Source organism: Abramis brama (genome assembly GCF_963993115.1).
Source record: "Abramis brama genome assembly, chromosome: 23".
Lineage (NCBI taxonomy): Eukaryota > Metazoa > Chordata > Actinopteri > Cypriniformes > Leuciscidae > Abramis > Abramis brama.
In genome coordinates, this window is record NC_139985.1 from 30045137 (window position 1) to 30065456 (window position 20320).

A 20320-nucleotide genomic window follows, 5' to 3' on the forward strand; every position below is an offset into this window, starting at 1 on the left:
TCACTGGGTTGGAGCTCAATCGGATTGATTAAGGTGTTTACATGAAGGCTTTTCAGTCCCATTGAGCCGACAATCCCATTAATCCGACAACGGATTATTTGGTTGCGTGTAAACGTAGCCAGTGTTTTCCCTGACTTTAGCAGTGTCTAAGCTGAAGGTTTTCAGGATCACATCTCACAGGCGTGTGTGTGTTGGCTAAGCCAACACTTCTGAACCGCAGGGTTGCAACCCTAAATTATGTTATTTGCTAAATGCAAATTATAACATGCAACTAACCAAATAATCCTGTATGGTTTATTAACTTTTATCCTGTAACAGGCTTATCAAACTTCAGAATGCTTCCTCACATCAGTGTTCTTGTTGTTGATGTCAAAGGTTTTGCATCTGAACAAATTCAACAGTATTGTGGCGTAAATTCTTCAGCTGCTCACTAGAAGCTAGAGAACTTAGACAGATACATCATCCTCAAAGACCAAGTACAACTACACGGAGTAAAAGCAAATGCAACACAAATTATTCAAGAAATAATTGGAAGTTGAATATGTCTGTATTTCAATTCATGCCATGTGATTGTTAATAATTTAGTTACCGTTCATGGTAATTAGAGTTGCATGAGTAATCGTTATAAGATCGCAGTCTATTAAAGCTTTGATAAGTTGGATCACAGTGAACGTTCAGATCAGAGTTCTGATCCAGAGAGAGCCGTTGTCATGTAAAGATGTGAAACAGCTTCACAAACAGTCTTTAACACACAGTATCATTAATTCAGTCTTACAATCATTCAGATTATCACAGAAGTACTGAGATAAAAGTTTATAGTTCGGATATAAACACTGATGTCTACGGTAGAGATCACCTTTTGAATGAAACTTGACGCTTCAAATAAAGATTGTAACAATTACATCATTACACCAGTAGGTGGCGACAAGTGAAGTCTTTATGAGTGAGTCATTGAATCATTCACTCAAGAGATTCGTTCAAAAACGCTGATTCATCCAGTCATAAAACATGAAGTATTCAGTATTCAAACCGATTTAAAATAAATAAAATGAATATATATTTTTAAATAGACTGCAGGAATTAACATTTTGTCAGAACCTCTAGTAAATTTTTATTAATGTTTATTCAGAATCGTGGGAGAATCATTATCTCAATTTTTATTAAAAAAAAGTTATTCTCAATTTCTCCAGAATCGTGCCGCTCTAATGATAATATTAATAACTTTTGTAGGATGAGCATTTTTGTAATAAAATGAAAACCCAGCTAAAATCTGAAAATATGCTCTACTGTTCAAATGTTTGGGGCCAGTAAGATGTTTATTTTAAAGAAATTAATAATATTCAGTTATGCAATATTAATATGCATTAAATTGACAGTAAAGACATTTATAATGTCATAAAATATTATATTTTAAATAAATGCTGTTCTTTTGAACTTTCTATTCATCAAAGAATCCTGAAAAATAAAATGTATCAGTTTCGACAAAAATACAAATTGTTTTCAACACTGATAATAATCATAAATGTTTCTTGATCATCAAATCATCATATTAGAGTGATTTCTGAAGGATCATGTGACACTGAAGACTGGAGTAATGATGCTGAAAATTCAGCTTTGATCACAGGAATAAATTACACTTCACTATCGTTACAAACCTTTTAAGTCGAGGGAGAATAAGACGTGTTCTGGAAAACATTCTCACACAAACCAGTCTAATGTAGGGAAAGTAATCATTTATTACAGTGAGAATCGAGATAACCCAAGATACTTACAATTACAACTTATATACAAATCGTGACCAAGAAAACGGTTCACAAAAGAACGAGGTAAAGAGAAAAGAACAAATCAAAGAAATAAACGAAACAAAACCAATTTTACTATACAAAAACAATTTCTAATCAAACTAAATCAACATTCACCAAAACCCCCAAATTAAAACAAAAGAAAAGATCTTCAAAGACGCCCTAAATAAACTGAAAAATACAAAGAATGGCGCGTGCCGCTAAACTAGTGTTCTACACAGTCGACTACAGTGTGGCTCGTGATATCTCTCCTGTTCTTTCTCTTCCCCGTTTAACAACAGGTCTAACATCCAGAACAGAAAAACGTGAAATAAGTGTAAAAAATAAATAAAAATGTGCTCTCATTGCTGAAGCCGCGCTGTACTGTACTGTACTGTACTGTACTGTCTCCAAACGTTTGAATGGTAGTGTATAAGATTATTGTTGCGTTTGATCCATTCAGGCTGTCATTGGTTTATAAGAAGCTTCTCTCAAGTGTTTTTAGATGTGTTTTATCGTAACACAATGAAGACTCGCAGCTCAGTGTTGACAACATAGTATATTTTCAGAAACAGATTCACATTTTGAGCGCATGATGCCATCAGCTATTTATAGAAATGCAACCAGGTTTAAAAATAGCAGAAAACAGGCTGGTGTTTACATGTAAACTCTGAGGTGGTTTTGTCAGTTAACTCCTGTAATGATAATGCTGATAATGCATAACATATACAGAATATATAGAGTTAAAATGATCTCTAATAACTCTTCATATCTCCTCTCTTCTAGTTACCTACATGCAAAGAATATCATCCATCGAGACATGAAGTCAAACAGTATCTTTTACCAACTTGTTCATTTTACATCCTTTTTTATTTCTGTAACATTGGTCACGATGCGAAAAGCAGCCTGTTTTTTAAAGGAGTAGTTCACATTAAAATGAAAATTAGCCCATGATTTATTCTCCTTCAACTCATCCTAGGTGTATATGACATTCTTCTTACAGACGAATACAATCAGAGTTATATTAAAATATGTCCTGGCTCTTCCAAGCTTTATAATGGCAGTGAATGGCCGTTTCTGTTTTGAAGTCCATAAAAGTGCATCATAATCATCTTTTATCATGGATAGATGCACTTTTATGACGGATCGATGCACTTTTATGATGATAGATGCACTTTTATGATGATAGATGCACTTTTATGATGATAGATGCACTTTTATGATGATAGATGCACTTTTATGACGGATCGATGCACTTTTATGATGGACAGATGCACTTTATGATGGACAGATGCACTTTTATGATGATAGATGCACTTTTATGATGATAGATGCACTTTTATCACGGATAGATGCACTTTTATGATGGACAGATGCACTTTTATGATGATAGATGCACATTTATCACGGATAGATGCACTTTTATGATGGACGGATGCACTTTTATGATGGACAGATGCACTTTTATGATGATAGATGCACTTTTATGATGGATAGATGCACTTTTATCACGGATAGATGCACATTTATCACGGATAGATGCACTTTTATGATGGACAGATGCACTTTTATGATGGACAGATGCACTTTTATGATGATAGATGCACTTTTATGATGATAGATGCACTTTTATCACGGATAGATGCACTTTTATGATGATAGATGCACTTTTATGATGATAGATGCACATTTATGATGATAGATGCACTTTTATGATGATAGATGCACTTTTATGATGATAGATGCACTTTTATCACGGATAGATGCACTTTTATGATGGACAGATGCACTTTTATGATGATAGATGCACATTTATCACGGATAGATGCACTTTTATGATGGACGGATGCACTTTTATGATGGACAGATGCACTTTTATGATGATAGATGCACTTTTATGATGATAGATGCACATTTATCACGGATAGATGCACTTTTATGATGGACAGATGCACTTTTATGATGGACAGATGCACTTTTATGATGATGGATGCACTTTTATCACGGATAGATGCACTTTTATGATGATAGATGCACTTTTATGATGGACAGATGCGCTTTTATGATGATAGATGCACTTTTATGATGGACAGATGCACTTTTATGATGGACAGATGCGCTTTTATGATGATAGATGCACTTTTATGATGGACAGATGCGCTTTTATGATGATAGATGCACTTTTATGATGGACAGATGCGCTTTTATGATGATAGATGCACTTTTATCATGGATAGATGCGCTTTTATGATGATAGATGCACTTTTATCATGGATAGATGCGCTTTTATGATGATAGATGCACTTTTATGAGCTTCAATCTGTTGGTTGCAATCCACTGCCATTATAAAGCTTGGAAGAGCCAGGACATTTTTTAATATAACTCAGATTGTATTTGTCTGAAAGAAGAAAGTCATACACACCTAGGATGGCTTGAGGGCGAGTAAATCAGGGGCTAATTTACATTTTTGGGTGATCTACTTCTTTAAGGATGTTGCAGCTGGTTTCTGTGTAGATATGAATATAGAGATGAATTCCCTGAACTGGACGCTCAGATGTGTTCCTGCACGAAGGCTTGACGGTGAAGATCGGGGACTTCGGTCTGGCCACAGTGAAGGCGCGCTGGAGCGGCTCTCACCGCGTCGAGCAGCCGTCGGGATCTGTCCTCTGGATGGTGTGGAGCTCATATCAGAGATAATAATACACACGCCATATTATAATCTGTGTGTGACAGAATCAGTGGCTACGCTTACATGCACAACTTTTGTTTCAATCGGACTGAATTCATTCTGATTGATGAATCTGAACGTAGTGTTTACATGAACGCTAAACGTGATCGGGTTGATGTGCGCGTTTATATGTCACAAGCTTCAAATCGGAAATTAGATTCTGACATGCACACACTGCACGAATATATACTAATCTGTGTGTGACAGAATCCATGTGACCACTAGTGAAAACGCTGTTGCTTGTAACAAGTCAAGTCAGCTTTATTTATACAGCGCTTTTCACAACACAGAGTGTTTCAGAGCAGCTTTACAGAGATAACAGGAAAATAATGCAACAGAGTTTGTGTCTAGAAGAAAATAGTCACAGTCCAGCTTCAGTGAGTTCAGTGATGGTTCATTTCTGTTGTAAAAAGTTATTAATTTAGTTCATTTATATATATATATATATATGTATAGCTGTTCTGGAGAAAACAGTGATGTCATCATCCAGCTCAGTTCTCATATAATACTGTCAATGCAGGAGATCAATAATAGTTGAATATTAAATTAAAGGTCCCCAACTAAGCAAGCCAAAATTCAAAGGCGACAGTGGAACCAAAACTCCATCAGTGACAGAATGGAGAAACCAGACTCAGTCTCAGTTCTCCTCTGGCCAACAAAACAACAGTGTATGATTATGATTATGATTATGATTCAGGCAGCATTACAGGTCAGAAGTCAGATTGGATCAGAACATTCAGAATATTATCCAGATCCATCTGGTTGTAACACTTTACAGTACGGTTCCATTAGTTAACAATGAACATCTACAGCATTTATTAACATCGGTCAGTGTTCATTTCAACATTTACTAATGTATTTTAAAAATCAAAAGCCAATGCACCGTGAACTAACAATGAACAATTGTACAGGGTGGGCCATTTATATGGATACACCGTAATAACATGGGAATGGTTGGTGATATTAAAGTCCTGTTTGTGGCACATTAGTATATATTAGTACACACCACCCATCTTGAGGAGTTTGCCCCCTCACATATACTAATTTACCACATATCTAGCATGAATTAAAAAAATTCTAGCATGTATTAACGTTGCTAGCATATTTAAGCACGACAAACAATTATTAGCATGCTGTTAGCGTGTTTTAACACATGGCTAGCTTTAATTAGCATGTTGCTAGCATGTTTTAGCATTTGGTCAGCATGAATTAGCATGTTAGCATGTGTTTGTTTTGTTGTTGTTTTTTATTGCTAAAGCTTTTTTCCCGGTTAGATTAGATTATGAAACGCAGGTTTGTTCTGGGACTCTTGACCTGATGATGATCTGAGTGAAAGAGTTAACGTGCTTCTTCTTCAGGCTCCCGAGGTCATCCGGATGCAGGACAACAACCCGTACAGTTTCCAGTCGGATGTGTATTCCTACGGGATCGTCCTGTACGAGCTGATGACAGGAGAACTGCCCTATTCTATGATCGGGAACCGAGATCAGGTGAGATTAATGATCAGTCAATCAGAGTCACACCATCATGGGTTTGAACATGGAGCGGTTTATGGGTTTGACTTTAAATACTTGCTTGGTCGATATTTTAAGATGTATTTTTTTTAAAGTGCCCCTCTTATTATCTTTCATGTAGTGTGTAATAGAGTATATATAATAGAGCCGTTTAAGAATGCTAAAGTTTCAAAGATAAATGGATTCTGAACTGAAACGAGTCAGTAATTCAGTCTCACTTCCTGCTGTAGGTGTGTAACTAATTTGCATAATCCCCGCCTGTAGTGTTGATTGGCTGAGCAGCGTCTCTTAGCTCCGCCCTCAAACACTGTAGTGTATCTGAGACTGGAAGAGTTTGGTTCGTGTTGTTCGTGTCGAGAAGACGCTGTTTTCTGAGATTGATACGGTAAAACCCACGCCATCGTTACTGTTCGTATCACTGTGATCAAGAGCTGAGGAAGATATGATAATGAGCGTTTGGTTTCTGACCAATCACAGCAGAGCAGCTCTCAGAGAGGCGGAGTTTAGAGAGACTGAATCTCCGATGGAAGCGTTTCAGACACTGAGAGGAAAGAGCTGATGTGCAGTGCAGATTATGAGAGAATTACAGTGTTTTTGACCTTGGATGAATGTGAACCTGTTGAAGGAGACGCCAAAAAGATTTAAAAGAATATCTTTAGAAACGGGTAAATCTTATGAAAACTGGAAATAGTTGTTAACTTTGTTTTTATTATTTTTTGCAAGAAAATTAAGCCTGTTTTTAAGAACCGAAAGATTTTAGTCGCTTGACATTATTTTTATGACAATTAAGTTCATTTGAAGCCTCAAATAGTGATCTCTAGATCGTAACAAAATACTATTTTATATTTTTAATCTTTCAGTTTTTTTAGCTTGTAAGATTGTCCCTCAGAGATGTGTAGACTAGAGTTAAAGGGGACATATCAGGAAAATCTGACTTTTCCCATGTTTCAGTGTTATAATCGGGTGCATCTATTAACACAGAAAACGTGAAAAGTGAAACCCAGTAACTGTGTTCTGGTGAGTCTTTCTCTCCAAGCATAACAAAAAATAAGATCTCGCTCTCCTTCTGACTTATAAAGAGGATCTTATTATAATATTATTATAATATTATAATATTACCGGCCCTTAATCTGCACGTTTACACACACCAGCCGACATTTGGTTCCACAAGCGACAGCAGAGACCAGTTCTAACGCAATGATGAAGATCCAGCAAATTATGAAACTGTTCTGTGGTTGAGCACAGACGAGCACTGAACACTATTGACCAGAACATGTCACCGCTGTCTTATAAAGACCTCAGGAACTGTGGACACTTGTGGAGAAGTTAAACATGATGATGAGATGATCAGTGTAACTCCACAACAACTACAGAAATGTCTCCACTAACATTCAGAAGCTCTTCCTGAGTCTCTCCGTAAGGCTGCACTCGCTGCTGGTGATTCTGGGATTCTGGATGAGTGAGATTGGCCTGTTTTGTTATTGCTGGAGTTTCTGAAGCTCATGTAAAGACTCCGCCCTCTTCTGAACGGAGGCGGAGCTAAAGCTCATTTGCATTTAAAGGGACACACACAAAAATGGCACGTTTTTTCTCACACCCAAAAAGGGGCAAATTTGACAAGCTATAATAAATGATCTGGTATTTTGAGCTGAAATTTCACAGACACATTCTGGAGACACACTGATTTATATCACATCTGGTGTAAAGGGGCAAAATAGGTCATGGCCTCATTGTTGAGTCTGTGGTTTGTTCTGTGAGCTGCTGAAGTGTGTGTGTGTGTGTGTGTGTGTGTGTGTTGAGCTCGGTACGCTCACCCTCCAGTCCCGAGGCTAAATTTAGGTGCCCAAAGGCTAAAGGTCCGTTTCTAAACCCAGGGGCTGGTTGTGTAGCCTGTAACGCTGCTCTGTTGTTTGGAAATAAGTGGCGAAACGAAGGCGATTTGTATTGCTTTTCCTCAAATCCTCTGCTAAGTTAGATCAGGTGAAGCTATTACTGTTCAGAGTCTGAGAGCTGATGAAACTCTGACTGAAGTATTAAACTCTGGCATGTAAATCTGTCCTGCAACACTTGTGTCAGATGATCTCGCGAGGAGAGCTGTGCGGTTACACTAGCGCTCAGATTTCATTTTAATGTTTCTGAGAGAGTCTCTTCTGCTCACCCAGCCTGCCTTTATCTGATCAGAATACAGTGGAATATTATTATAATGTAACTCATCTGTTCTCTATGTGAATATATAGTAAAGTGTATCAAAAGCTGAATTTTCAGCATCATTACTCCGGTCTTCAGTGTCACATGATCCTTCAGAAATCATTCTAATATGAGGAATTGTTGAAAACAGTCATATTTTATGGTTTTGAATGGTAGTGTTCATCTCTGGGATCATTTGCATGGTTAAGCAGCATTCGCATTGTGCAGAAGATGTCACATCTAGTTCCCTTTTTAAATGTAAGCATATAATAAAAGGTTCTTCCCGTTTTCTCTGTGTGTAGATCATCTTTATGGTGGGTCGGGGTTATCTGACCCCTGACCTCAGTAAACTGTACAAGAGCTGTCCTAAAGCTATGAAGAGACTCGTGGCTGACTGCATCCAGAAGACTAAAGACGACCGGCCGCTGTTTCCACAGGTAACATCTCTGCAGATCTGCACAGTAACCGTTATACAGGGTTCGTACGGTCATGAAAAACCTGGAAAAGTCATGGAATTTTAAAATGGCAATTTCCAGGCCTGGAAAAGTTTTGGAAAATGAATAAACTCAGAAAGTTTTGGAAAAGTCATGGAAATTTGTTTTTCAAAATATCCGTGTACTTGAATTTGTTTAATTAATAATATTGGTGAAACAAATTGCAATACTTTTTTCGTTAGGGTGATCAGTCGAATCACGTGACTCACTTGCGGCGGATTTTGATTGTAGGTGGGCCTCCAGAAAAGTAGATGGGCCAAAAGAAATGGGTTCCCCTTTCATGTCCGTTTCAGCGCTTTTCTGCGGCACTGAGGACAGCGACTAAGTAGCCATATACCTGTGTGGCTCTTGTGTCGCTGTCCTCAGCTCAGTGCTTCAAATGAAAATAAGCTGCTTTGCGTTTTCATATATGCTATATAGCTACCGTCTGTATGCGCCTTTCCATTACAGATTTGAGCAAAACTTTTTTTTTTCTCCTAAATATCGCTAAATAACTATTGCAAAATGACGGCGTTTCCATTAACCGATGTTAAGCGACTAAAACTTTTTTTTTTTCTCTCGCGATCAGTCATTCCAAAAATCATGGCAATGGAGGACGTTAGTAGGTTTATATCTCAGCCACCGCCCTACAAATTATTATTATTAATAATATAATATATCAAAAAGAAAAAATATCGACGAATTTTCAGATTTTTGTTTGACTTTTTGCCTCTTTGTTAAACATTTAAAATATATACAAATTAATAAGGATGATTTATCCTTTTAAAAAATGTATTTTGTCTTTTATTTTCCGTGTTCGCATTTATGAGGAAAAAACAATGTTACATGACATTCCATTATGGTACTGAGTGCTCTGAAAGCGGCACTAAAAGACTTTAAAACTTACACAGAGACCTCAAACGGAAAGCACAAAGCCTTTCTAAACGAATTTCGTTTTGTATTAATTGTATCTTGATTTTAAAATATGTTTCATTAACCAATTGCTTAATAAATAAATAAAAAGTAAATAGCAGAAAATAGATAATCACGACACAGAGGCGCAGGAGTGAACTTCATCATCCATGAACCGAAACTCAGCGTAAAAGGTAGCCTACTCGCCTCACATACCTAAACAAAACTGAAATAGGCCTATATCTATTATCTACAGAAATCTCTACTTTTAAACAGAACCATTCAAAACAAAATAAAACGATGTAGCCTAATCAGGGTCCGAAATTAACACCCGCCAAGCGCCAAATGCGGGTGGATTTTCCGTTTGGCGAGTATATCTCAAAAGGATATCTCAAAAGGTGAATGTTCATACCAAAATAATAAAATTGTCAGCGCGCACGCGCTCTTCTGCCTCTTAAGAACGAGCAGAGAGAGAGAGCGAGTGAGCGAGCGAGCCCCGGCCGCGCGCGCGCACTCACTATTCAGAGCGGACAAGCGTCAAGCTTCCCTGTACTTTTTGACAAGCGTTCTTGACAGGGCGGCCAGAGCTTCTTTGCAGCTCAAGTCGGCGGCGGTGTGTACGTACAGTTAACGTTCTATCTGTTGACGGCGCTGAGAAAAAAGGATATGTGAAGCTCCCGCCACTGGAAGAAGCGGTCGCCGCCCATTTGTGTCCTGCTCATCAAAGCCGTGCAGAGCGTCTTCACCACTCGCGGATCGTGCATACTCTGCCGCTGGCCAGGCTGCTTCTGCTTTACACACCATGGCTGTTCTTTTCTCGATAAAATTAGTTTTCTCATAGCGTTTGCAACGCAATACTCGTTCCCTTATCTCTCAGGGAACCGAAGTTACGTAAGTAACTTAACCGAGTACGTTCTGCCTTCCCTTCCACAGGAGTCAGGAAACAAAACTGACAAAAAAAAAAAAAAAAAAAAATAATATATATATATATATATATATATATATATATATATATATATATATATTTCACCCCAATGATAGTAATATTTCATATATTTCTCTCATTTTGATCAATATATATATATATATATATATATATATATATATATATATATATATATATATATATATATATATTAGTTTTTTTATTATTGTACATTTCAAATTTTGCTCTGGACAATTTTTTTTATGTTTGTATTCAACATAATATGCCTACCTTATTATCTCAATTAAAAGTACTGAAATGAATGTATGTGACCAAAAAAAAGGCTGTTTATTATTTTGGCCGGTAAAAAATATGCTTGTGGATTTTTTCATCTACCAGTCCCCGTGGCAGGTGAGCCAAAAAGTTAATTTCGGACCCTGAGCCTAATCCGTATGAAATGTGCATTTCTCTCCGGCGTGTTCACTACTAAGAAGATCGCGAGTCAGTCAACTTCGTCTTTGTAGTCGACACAGAACACACTTGTTTATTAATAAACAATTAAAATTGAGAGAGAGAATATAAGATTAGTTTGACTCATTTTGAGGACTTATAATGATCTGTTAAGATAGAACGTTCACCTAATTCTGATTAGTCGAGAGGATTTATCCGTTTAGGCTAAAAATAGGGTCGGCGCTTCGCGGTTTGGAAAGAAATTGCATCTTGCAGTGGCCTACTTTTTAAACAAGGAAATATAGCTATTTGGCATGAAACATTGATGGAGCAGTGAATAGGGACAATCTCGTTTTTGTTTTTTTTTGTTTTTTAATGGCGTTTATCGTGTTTTGGAAAAGAGCTCTTCAAGCACATTTTCCATCCGCTACTAACGTTACCCGCCCGCAAGGAGTTCATTATCCACCCGCATCTCCGCCCGTGAATTTTAGGAATTTATTTTGTATTAAAACATTGCTTGTTCATTTATTTTATTCAAGATATGGGGTGGTAAATTTGAACATGGATTTTTATTCTTATTTTACATGTATACACAGACGTTTTATTGAACATTATGTCATGAATATTTACCTTTAAGTCATGGAAAAGTCATGGAAAAGTCATGGAAATTTAATGGTAAAAATGTGTACGAACCCTGGTTATAAGATCGTGATCTGGAGTCAAACACACACATGATCTCGTTCAATGACAGTGATTCGGCTCTATGTCTGTTAAAGCTTTGATAAGTCGGATCACAGCGAACAATCAGATCTGAGTTCTGATCCAGAGAGAGCAGTTGTCATGTCTTTTCAACACACAGCATCATTATTACAATTATTACAATCATCTTACATCATACATATCGTCTTACAATCATTCAGATAATCACAGAAGTTATGATATAAGTTTATTTTGATCGCTGCCGTAGACATCAGTGTTTCTATCTGAACTATAGAGTCAATCACCTTTTGAAAGTAACTTGGCACTTCAAATAAAGATTGTATCGATTACATCGTACAAGTGACTGTTAAAAATGTAATCGTCAATGAATCATTCATTCAAGAGATTCGTTCAAAAACGCTGATTCATCCAGTAATGAAACAAGTGAAGTCTTTGTGAGTGAGTCATTGAATCATTCATTCAAGAGATTCGTTCAAAAACGCTGATTCATCCAGTAATGAAACAAGTGAAGTCTTTATGAATGAGTCATTGAATCATTCATTCAAGAGATTCGTTCAAAAATGCTGATTCATCCAGTAATGAAACAAGTGAAGTCTTTATGAGTGAGTCATTGAATCATTCATTCAAGAAATTCGTTCAAAAACGCTGATTCATCCAGTAATGAAACAAGTGAAGTCTTTATGAGTGAGTCAATGAATCATTCATTCAAGAGATTTGTTCAAAAACGCTGATTTATCCAGTAATGAAACAAGTGAAGTCTTTATGAGTGAGTCATTGAATCATTCATTCAAGAGATTTGTTCAAAAACGCTGATTTATCCAGTAATGAAACAAGTGAAGTCTTTGTGAGTGAGTCACTGAATCATTCTTTCAAGAGATTTGTTCAAAAACACTGATTTATCCAGTAATGAAGTGAAGTGTTTATGAGTGAGTCACTGAATCATTCATTCAAGAGATTCGTTCAAAAACGCTGATTCATCCAGTAATGAAACAAGTGAAGTCTTTATGAGTGAGTCAATGAATCATTCATTCAAGAGATTTGTTAAAAAACGCTGATTCATCCAGTAATGAAACAAGTGAAGTCTTTATGAGTGAGTCATTGAATCATTCATTCAAGAGATTTGTTCAAAAACGCTGATTCATCCAGTAATGAAACAAGTGAAGTCTTTATGAGTGAGTCAATGAATCATTCATTCAAGAGATTCGTTCAAAAACGCTGATTCATCCAGTAATGAAACAAGTGAAGTCTTTATGAGTGAGTCAATGAATCATTCATTCAAGAGATTTGTTCAAAAACACTGATTTATCCAGTAATGAAACAAGTGAAGTCTTTATGAGTGAGTCATTGAATCATTCATTCAAGAAATTCGTTCAAAAACGCTGATTCATCCAGTAATGAAACAAGTGAAGTCTTTATGAGTGAGTCAATGAATCATTCATTCAAGAGATTTGTTCAAAAACGCTGATTTATCCAGTAATGAAACAAGTGAAGTCTTTATGAGTGAGTCATTGAATCATTCATTCAAGAGATTTGTTCAAAAACGCTGATTTATCCAGTAATGAAACAAGTGAAGTCTTTGTGAGTGAGTCACTGAATCATTCTTTCAAGAGATTTGTTCAAAAACACTGATTTATCCAGTAATGAAGTGAAGTGTTTATGAGTGAGTCACTGAATCATTCATTCAAGAGATTCGTTCAAAAACGCTGATTCATCCAGTAATGAAACAAGTGAAGTCTTTATGAGTGAGTCAATGAATCATTCATTCAAGAGATTTGTTCAAAAACGCTGATTCATCCAGTAATGAAACAAGTGAAGTCTTTATGAGTGAGTCATTGAATCATTCATTCAAGAGATTTGTTCAAAAACGCTGATTCATCCAGTAATGAAACAAGTGAAGTCTTTATGAGTGAGTCAATGAATCATTCATTCAAGAGATTCGTTCAAAAACGCTGATTCATCCAGTAATGAAACAAGTGAAGTCTTTATGAGTGAGTCAATGAATCATTCATTCAAGAGATTTGTTCAAAAACACTGATTCATCCAGTAATGAAACAAGTGAAGTCTTTATGAGTGAGTCATTGAATCATTCATTCAAATTTACACAGAAAAAATTTGTTCAAATTATTTGTCTTTTAAATAACAATTAACATTTTGTCAAAACCTATAGTAAAGTAAATGTTATTTTGTTTAGTTGTCTATCCAGACTCATGGGAGAATCATGATTATTTTAAACAACAAAAAAAGTGATTCTCGATGTGTCCAGAATCCAGAGTCGAGTTTGCTGAGTTAAAAGCCTCTGTTGTCTCTGTCAGCTGAATCCTGAAGACATGTGCGATATATAATCAGTGCTGATGTAAAAAAGAAAAAGAAAGAAAAGTCTTCCAGGTCTACTGAAACAAATATTAAACTTTAAATAAAAAACAGCCATTCATTCCCAAGGGTGAAATGTGTAATATTTCGCAAAAACATGAAAAATACACTTTCAAACATTTAGATGACAAAACAATTTTTCATAAATATAATGCCATATGGGAATAATGAATATTGGATTTATAATGCATTTTTTATTGTTGTTGTGCAATGCTCAAGTAGTTATTACTGTCAAAAATTATTACAAAAAATAAAATTAATATATTAAAATACGTTCTGCATGTTAGTTATTGAAAACAAATCTGTATCAGTGTCATACAAATGCAATATCTAAAATCTTTATAAAAAATGTCCTTGACATTTCATTATTAGACAGTTAATGCCCCAAATAGATTTACTTTTTGTTGTTATTACTGTTGTATTGTGGGGTAATTGTGATGTGGAAATATTCAGTTGTGGGTCTAATTTACAGGTGAAACTAACACACAAAATGAGAACAAGAACTACTTGAATGTTTGGCCACTTATAATATGTGGAACTGTTTATGATGATCATCTTTACACTGATAACAGGAGATTACAGTGACAGAGATTGTTTAGGCTTTACAGCAGCTCTAGAATAAAGTTATTGTCCAGATAAAGTTAATTTTGATTGATAGATCATTAGTGATTAACTTAGGGGCCGCTAACACACACCGTTCTCACAGAAAACCCTCAACACACTCCGGCCGCTCATTCACACAACAACAGATGATCGAGAACGCAAACCTTGAAACAGGATCAAGAGCAAGCGGTGAAACATTTAGAAAAACGTGATCATCTCCGTGTAAACTTCAAAAACGTGAATCTGTGAGAGCGCTGACGGCGTGCACGTGTGTATTACGTGTTTAGCCTATAGGGATGTGTGTTTGAATATACATGTGCGCAGGCGTGCGTCTTTACAGCTTGACCTCAACAAACCCCCCGTCCTGCCGTAAACATTCATCATACAGAATTTATTTGTCGCTTCCGCATGTCCATGTGACCTGGAGTTATTTTGACAAGGTTTATCAGTGCAGAGTTTGATCTGTCGTGTGTTCCTGTGTTTCCCAGATCCTGTCCTCCATCGAGCTGCTCCAACACTCGCTCCCGAAGATCAACCGCAGCGCATCGGAGCCGTCGCTGCACCGAGTCTCGCACACCGAGGACATCAACATCTGCACACTCAAGTGACGTCTCAGGCATCCCAGCGCCAGTTCAGGGAACATCTGTCCGTCAGCATCCCTCGCTTTCTCAGTCCCACAATCACACGCGCGTGTGTGTGTGTGTGTGTGTGTGAGCGCAGTGCAGCAGGCTGTAAATATTCCCGAAGTGCCAGTGCCGTTTTTATCCACTTCATGATCACGTGTCTCGCTGTCTCTTTGACTTTGTGTATGTTGCAGAAATCAAAGAAGAGTGGGTATTAACTTTATTATGAAACTTATTAGGGACTCCTTTTTTTTTTTTTTTTTTTGTTCAGCTTGTTACTGCTTGTCATGGAGAGTTAACTTGTAAACTTGACAGATTGTTTATCCATTGTATTTTAATAAAATTAAGTTAAATTCACCACACAAACTCTGTTTTTTTGCTGATGTGAAGAATAAATATCAATTTCATCTGAAGTCACAAGCTTTAAACATGGCTCATCCAATCAGGTTTCAGAACCAGAGCAATAAATGGTGTAATTGTGGGTAAAACAATATAACGTTACCTGACAGAACCCGCAGATTTTGTGATATATCGTCACATAGATGACTTTTCAACATTTTGCTCTATTAAAGATTCTAAAAATCAATGCGTCTGGAACTTTTTCTGAATATGGTACAAAATATGTTGATTATATAATCAGTAATTTAGCCTTTGAGAGGCTAAATCATCATTAATGATTAGGGATGCAAGATATCGGTATCGGCCGATATATGTTCATTTGTAATGTTATTATCGACTCGATAAGAAAATCTGCCCGATATATTAAAGCTGATAAATAATGTATTATTTCCTTCCGCTGAGACGCTTCAGATGCGCACTGTTCAACATGATGATTATGAATTTCTGTCATTTCTGACTGACACGCGAAGAAGAGCACCAGAGGACCTTTTACAAAGTCCTGATGTAGTTTCAGGCTCTACTAGAACAGGTTTTCCTGCTTGAATGTTGATTATTTTCCTCATATTCTCCATTGTTGCGGCTCCTCTCTTCCCAGTCTGTCAGTAACGCCAGAGCCCGTCTACGGAGAGCCTGCCCACTCCCTATTAAGCTCTATTGTACCGAATTTTGGTTGTAGTACCACCAGAGTTCCACTGGGGGCGATCGCCATGAGTGCAAAATGAATGGGAGTCAATGGGGCTAGACGGCTAAATTTGTCTCTCTCACCCGATTGCCGTTGAGAAATCTCAGATCTGATTGTAGATTTTGCAAGTTCAACATGGGTTTTAGGTCGAAAGTTGAATAAACGAGTACTTATGTCCTTTTGATTTCTTACAGGTTGAGTTGTTGTTGCCCATAACACGCTAGCATTCTGCTAATGAACGCTGATTGGTCAGTGAAGGACTGATTACGACCAGAGATACCGCTTGATGGCATAGTGCCATCCGCAGCGGGACCAGAAACAAACAAAACAAAAACTCTTCTAGCACGTGTGTTTACCTGTGTCAGCTGTGTTGTCGATGCCTCGAGTGAAAAGAAAGTGCAGAGCGCGAACGCACCAGAGTGAGTGAAGGATTGCCGTGAAGCAGTATCTCTGGTCGTACGATGTGTATGACGTCATTGACACTTTAAAAGAGTTTTTAAAGCAAATAAGTGACTCAAAAAAATCTAACACCCAGCAATGTGTAATTTATTTGCATCTCCTTTCGAATTCAACATTCAAATTACTAGAAAAAAAATTATATCCTGAGAAAAGTGGATTTTTATTGGTATAGCGCCATAGACCTCCATTCATTCTGCACTCGTCCTGTGAGCGCCCTCATATGGAATCAGAGTGGAACTGCAACCAGTTCAAAAGCCGGAAGTGTACTGAGAGTGAAACTTCTCGCCATATTAGACATTCTCTGGTAACGCTCTGTTTACTTCCTGTCTCTATGAAGCCCCTCCTTCTGAAAAGCACACTGTGCTCTGATTGGTCGGCTGGAGCAATGTGTTGTGATTGGTCGAGTGCTTCGAGTGTGTTTGGGAAATGTCCCGCCCCTTACCATAACCGCCAGTTTAACACACTACTAACTAACTCAACCAGGCCCCGCCCCTTTATTCTGTGCATGAATTATTTAAATGAGGATTTGCGTAGTAATTTACATGTGTGTGTGTGTGTGTGTGTGTGTGGTCTTTACCCGGACGTTGCCCTCGGCACTGAGCTGTTTGCGGGGTTTGTCTGGTTCTGCTCGCGTCCCGTCAGCGTATGCATGCATGTAGAAACACTTTCCACCAAACGGACACGTTCCTCTTCCCTGGTCAAAGTATTTACAGGGTTTCTGTACAAATTGTTTTACACACACAAAAAAAACCTAATTTTTCAGGCTGGACCAAGCTAATGCAAGCTTCTAAAAGCAGTGACTAAAAGTCCCCCTGGTGGTGAAAATCCAGCTTAATGTTCTTTTGTGTTTAACAGAATAAAGAAACTATGGAAGCCCGTTTCCGCCACATTGAGTAAAAAAAATAAAGATTCTTTAAGTCATAATAATGAGAAACTTTCTCGTAATAATGACTTAACATCTCGTAATAATGAGAAACTTTCTCGTAATAATGAGAAACTTTCTCGAAATAATGACTTAACATCTCGTAATAATGAGAAACTTTCTCGTAATAATGAGAAACTTTCTCGTAATAATGACTTAACATCTCGTAATAATGAGAAACTTTCTCGAAATAATGACTTAACATCTCGTAATAATGAGAAACTTTCTCGAAATAATGACTTAACATCTCGTAATAATGAGAAACTTTCTCGTAATAATGAGAAACTTTCTCGAAATAATGACTTAACATCTCGTAATAATGAGAAACTTTCTCGTAAAAATTACTTAACATCTCATAATAATGAGAAACTTTCTCGTAATAATGAGAAACTTTCTCGTAATAATGACTTAACATCTCTTAATAATGAGAAACTTTCTCGTAAAAATTACTTAACATCTCATAATAATGAGAAACTTTCTCGTAATAATGAGAAACTTTCTCGTAATAATGACTTAACATCTCGTAATAATGAGAAACTTTCTCGTAATAATGACTTAACATCTCGTAATAATGAGAAACTTTCTCGAAATAATGACTTAACATCTCGTAATAATGAGAAACTTTCTCGTAATAATGAGAAACTTTCTCGAAATAATGACTTAACATCTCGTAATAATGAGAAACTTTCTCGTAAAAATTACTTAACATCTCATAATAATGAGAAACTTTCTCGTAATAATGACTTATTTTCTCGCACTTCTACGCATGCGCAAAGCAGCGGAGCAGAAGGTGACACTAGCAACATCCGCTGGTCAAAGCCGTGTAAATGCATCACAGCAAACATTGCACGCTCTGCAAAACAGTTGTTTTCATTAAAGTCAGAGTGATCTACTAAGTGCAGTCTGTATTATCATTAAATAACATCATCAGTAGGCCTATATCTTCCATACTTTTCCATGCGCACGATAAGGTGTGAAAGTGGAATGCAGAAGCAGGACGGTTACCATGGTAACGAAGGACGCCTGCTTGTGCACACCGATGGAAATTGCGAGATGTCATAAAATAAACTTTCTCGTAAAATAAGTCATTATTATGAGAAAGTTTCTCATTATTATGAGATGTTAAGTAATTTTTACGAGAAAGTTTCTCATTATTATAACGAGATGTTAAGTCATCATTTCGAGAAAGTTTCTCATTATTACGAGAAAGTTTCTCATTATTACGAGATGTTAAGTCATTATTTCGAGAAAGTTTCTCATTATTACGAGATGTTAAGTAATTTTTACGAGAAAGTTTCTCATTATTACGAGATGTTAAGTCATTATTTCGAGAAAGTTTCTCATTATTACGAGAAAGTTTCTCATTATTACGAGATGTTAAGTCATTATTTCGAGAAAGTTTCTCATTATTACGAGATGTTAAGTCATTATTTCGAGAAATTTTCTCATTATTACGAGATGTTAAGTCATTATTATGAGAAAGTTTCTCATTATTATGAGATGTTAAGTCATTATTTCGAGAAAGTTTCTCATTATTACGAGATGTTATGTCATTATTTCGAGAAATTTTCTCATTATTACAAGATGTTAAGTCATTATTACGAGAAAGTTTCTCATTGTTATGAGAAAGTTTCTCATTATTATGAGATGTTAAGTCATTATTATGAGAAAGTTTCTCATTATTATGAGATGTTAAGTCATTATTATGAGAAAGTTTCTCATTATTATGACTTAAAGAATCTTTTTTTTTTTTTACTCAACGTGGCGGAAACGGGCTTCCATAAGAAACTCATACGGCTTTGGAACAACTTGAGTGTGAGTAAATGATGACAAATATCTTCATTTTGGGGTGAACTGTCTCTTTAAAGTGACGAGGCACACGTGCGAGTGACGGATGACGCAAAATCCCACCAAAACCATCGCGACTGTATGGCAAGCCATTTTAACGTTTAAAAGCTAGACTGGATATGTGTTGCAGATATCTGTAATTCAGTTTTGCCTAGTCAAAAAGAACATTTCAGATATCCACAAAGACATTCTTCCTAGGACAAATGACGTCACTTTTGCCATTCATTTGTATGGGGTTTATCATTACAGATATCTACAATTCAGTTGCAGATATCCACTACGTGAATTACGGATATCTGCAATTGAATTGTAGATATCTGTAATTCTAGTTTGAGATATCTTCAATTTGATTCTGACTAGTCATAACTCCAGTTCAAGATATCTTTAATTCACCTCAATTCAAGATATCTACATGTTCCTTTTCAGATATCTTAAATTAAGTTTTGACTAGGCGAAATGACGTTGTAGATATCTTAAACTGGAGTTAGGGATAGTCATAATTTAATTGTAGATATCTATTATCAAGTTATAGATATCTTGAAATTAATTTTGATTAGAGATATCTGAAATTTGAGATATCTGTAACTTTCATTCTGCCTAGTCAAAATGTAATTACAGATATCTTGAATTAGAGTTTTGACTAGGCCAAATGACGTTGCAGATATCTGTATGCATCACACTTTAGGCGGGAGCAGAGCGTGTTGTTCAAATCATCAAATCACAT

General features: G+C 36.5%; 1 protein-coding gene across 6 annotated transcripts in view; it reads left to right on the forward strand.

The window, feature by feature from the left end:
- The window catches only part of raf1b (Raf-1 proto-oncogene, serine/threonine kinase b), a 31650-nt gene extending 16007 nt beyond the window's left edge, over nucleotides 1-15643 (forward strand). For all 6 annotated transcript variants that reach the window (XM_084101591.1, XM_084101592.1, XM_084101594.1 and 3 more), the window contains 5 exons: nucleotides 2568-2614; nucleotides 4336-4454; nucleotides 5868-5999; nucleotides 8513-8647; nucleotides 15152-15643. In XM_084101591.1, the coding sequence (XP_083957717.1) occupies nucleotides 2568-2614; nucleotides 4336-4454; nucleotides 5868-5999; nucleotides 8513-8647; nucleotides 15152-15271 (553 nt within the window). In that variant the 3' untranslated portion in view covers nucleotides 15272-15643. The remainder of the gene's footprint in view (nucleotides 1-2567; nucleotides 2615-4335; nucleotides 4455-5867; nucleotides 6000-8512; nucleotides 8648-15151) is intronic.
- The last annotated feature ends 4677 nt before the right edge of the window (nucleotides 15644-20320 follow it).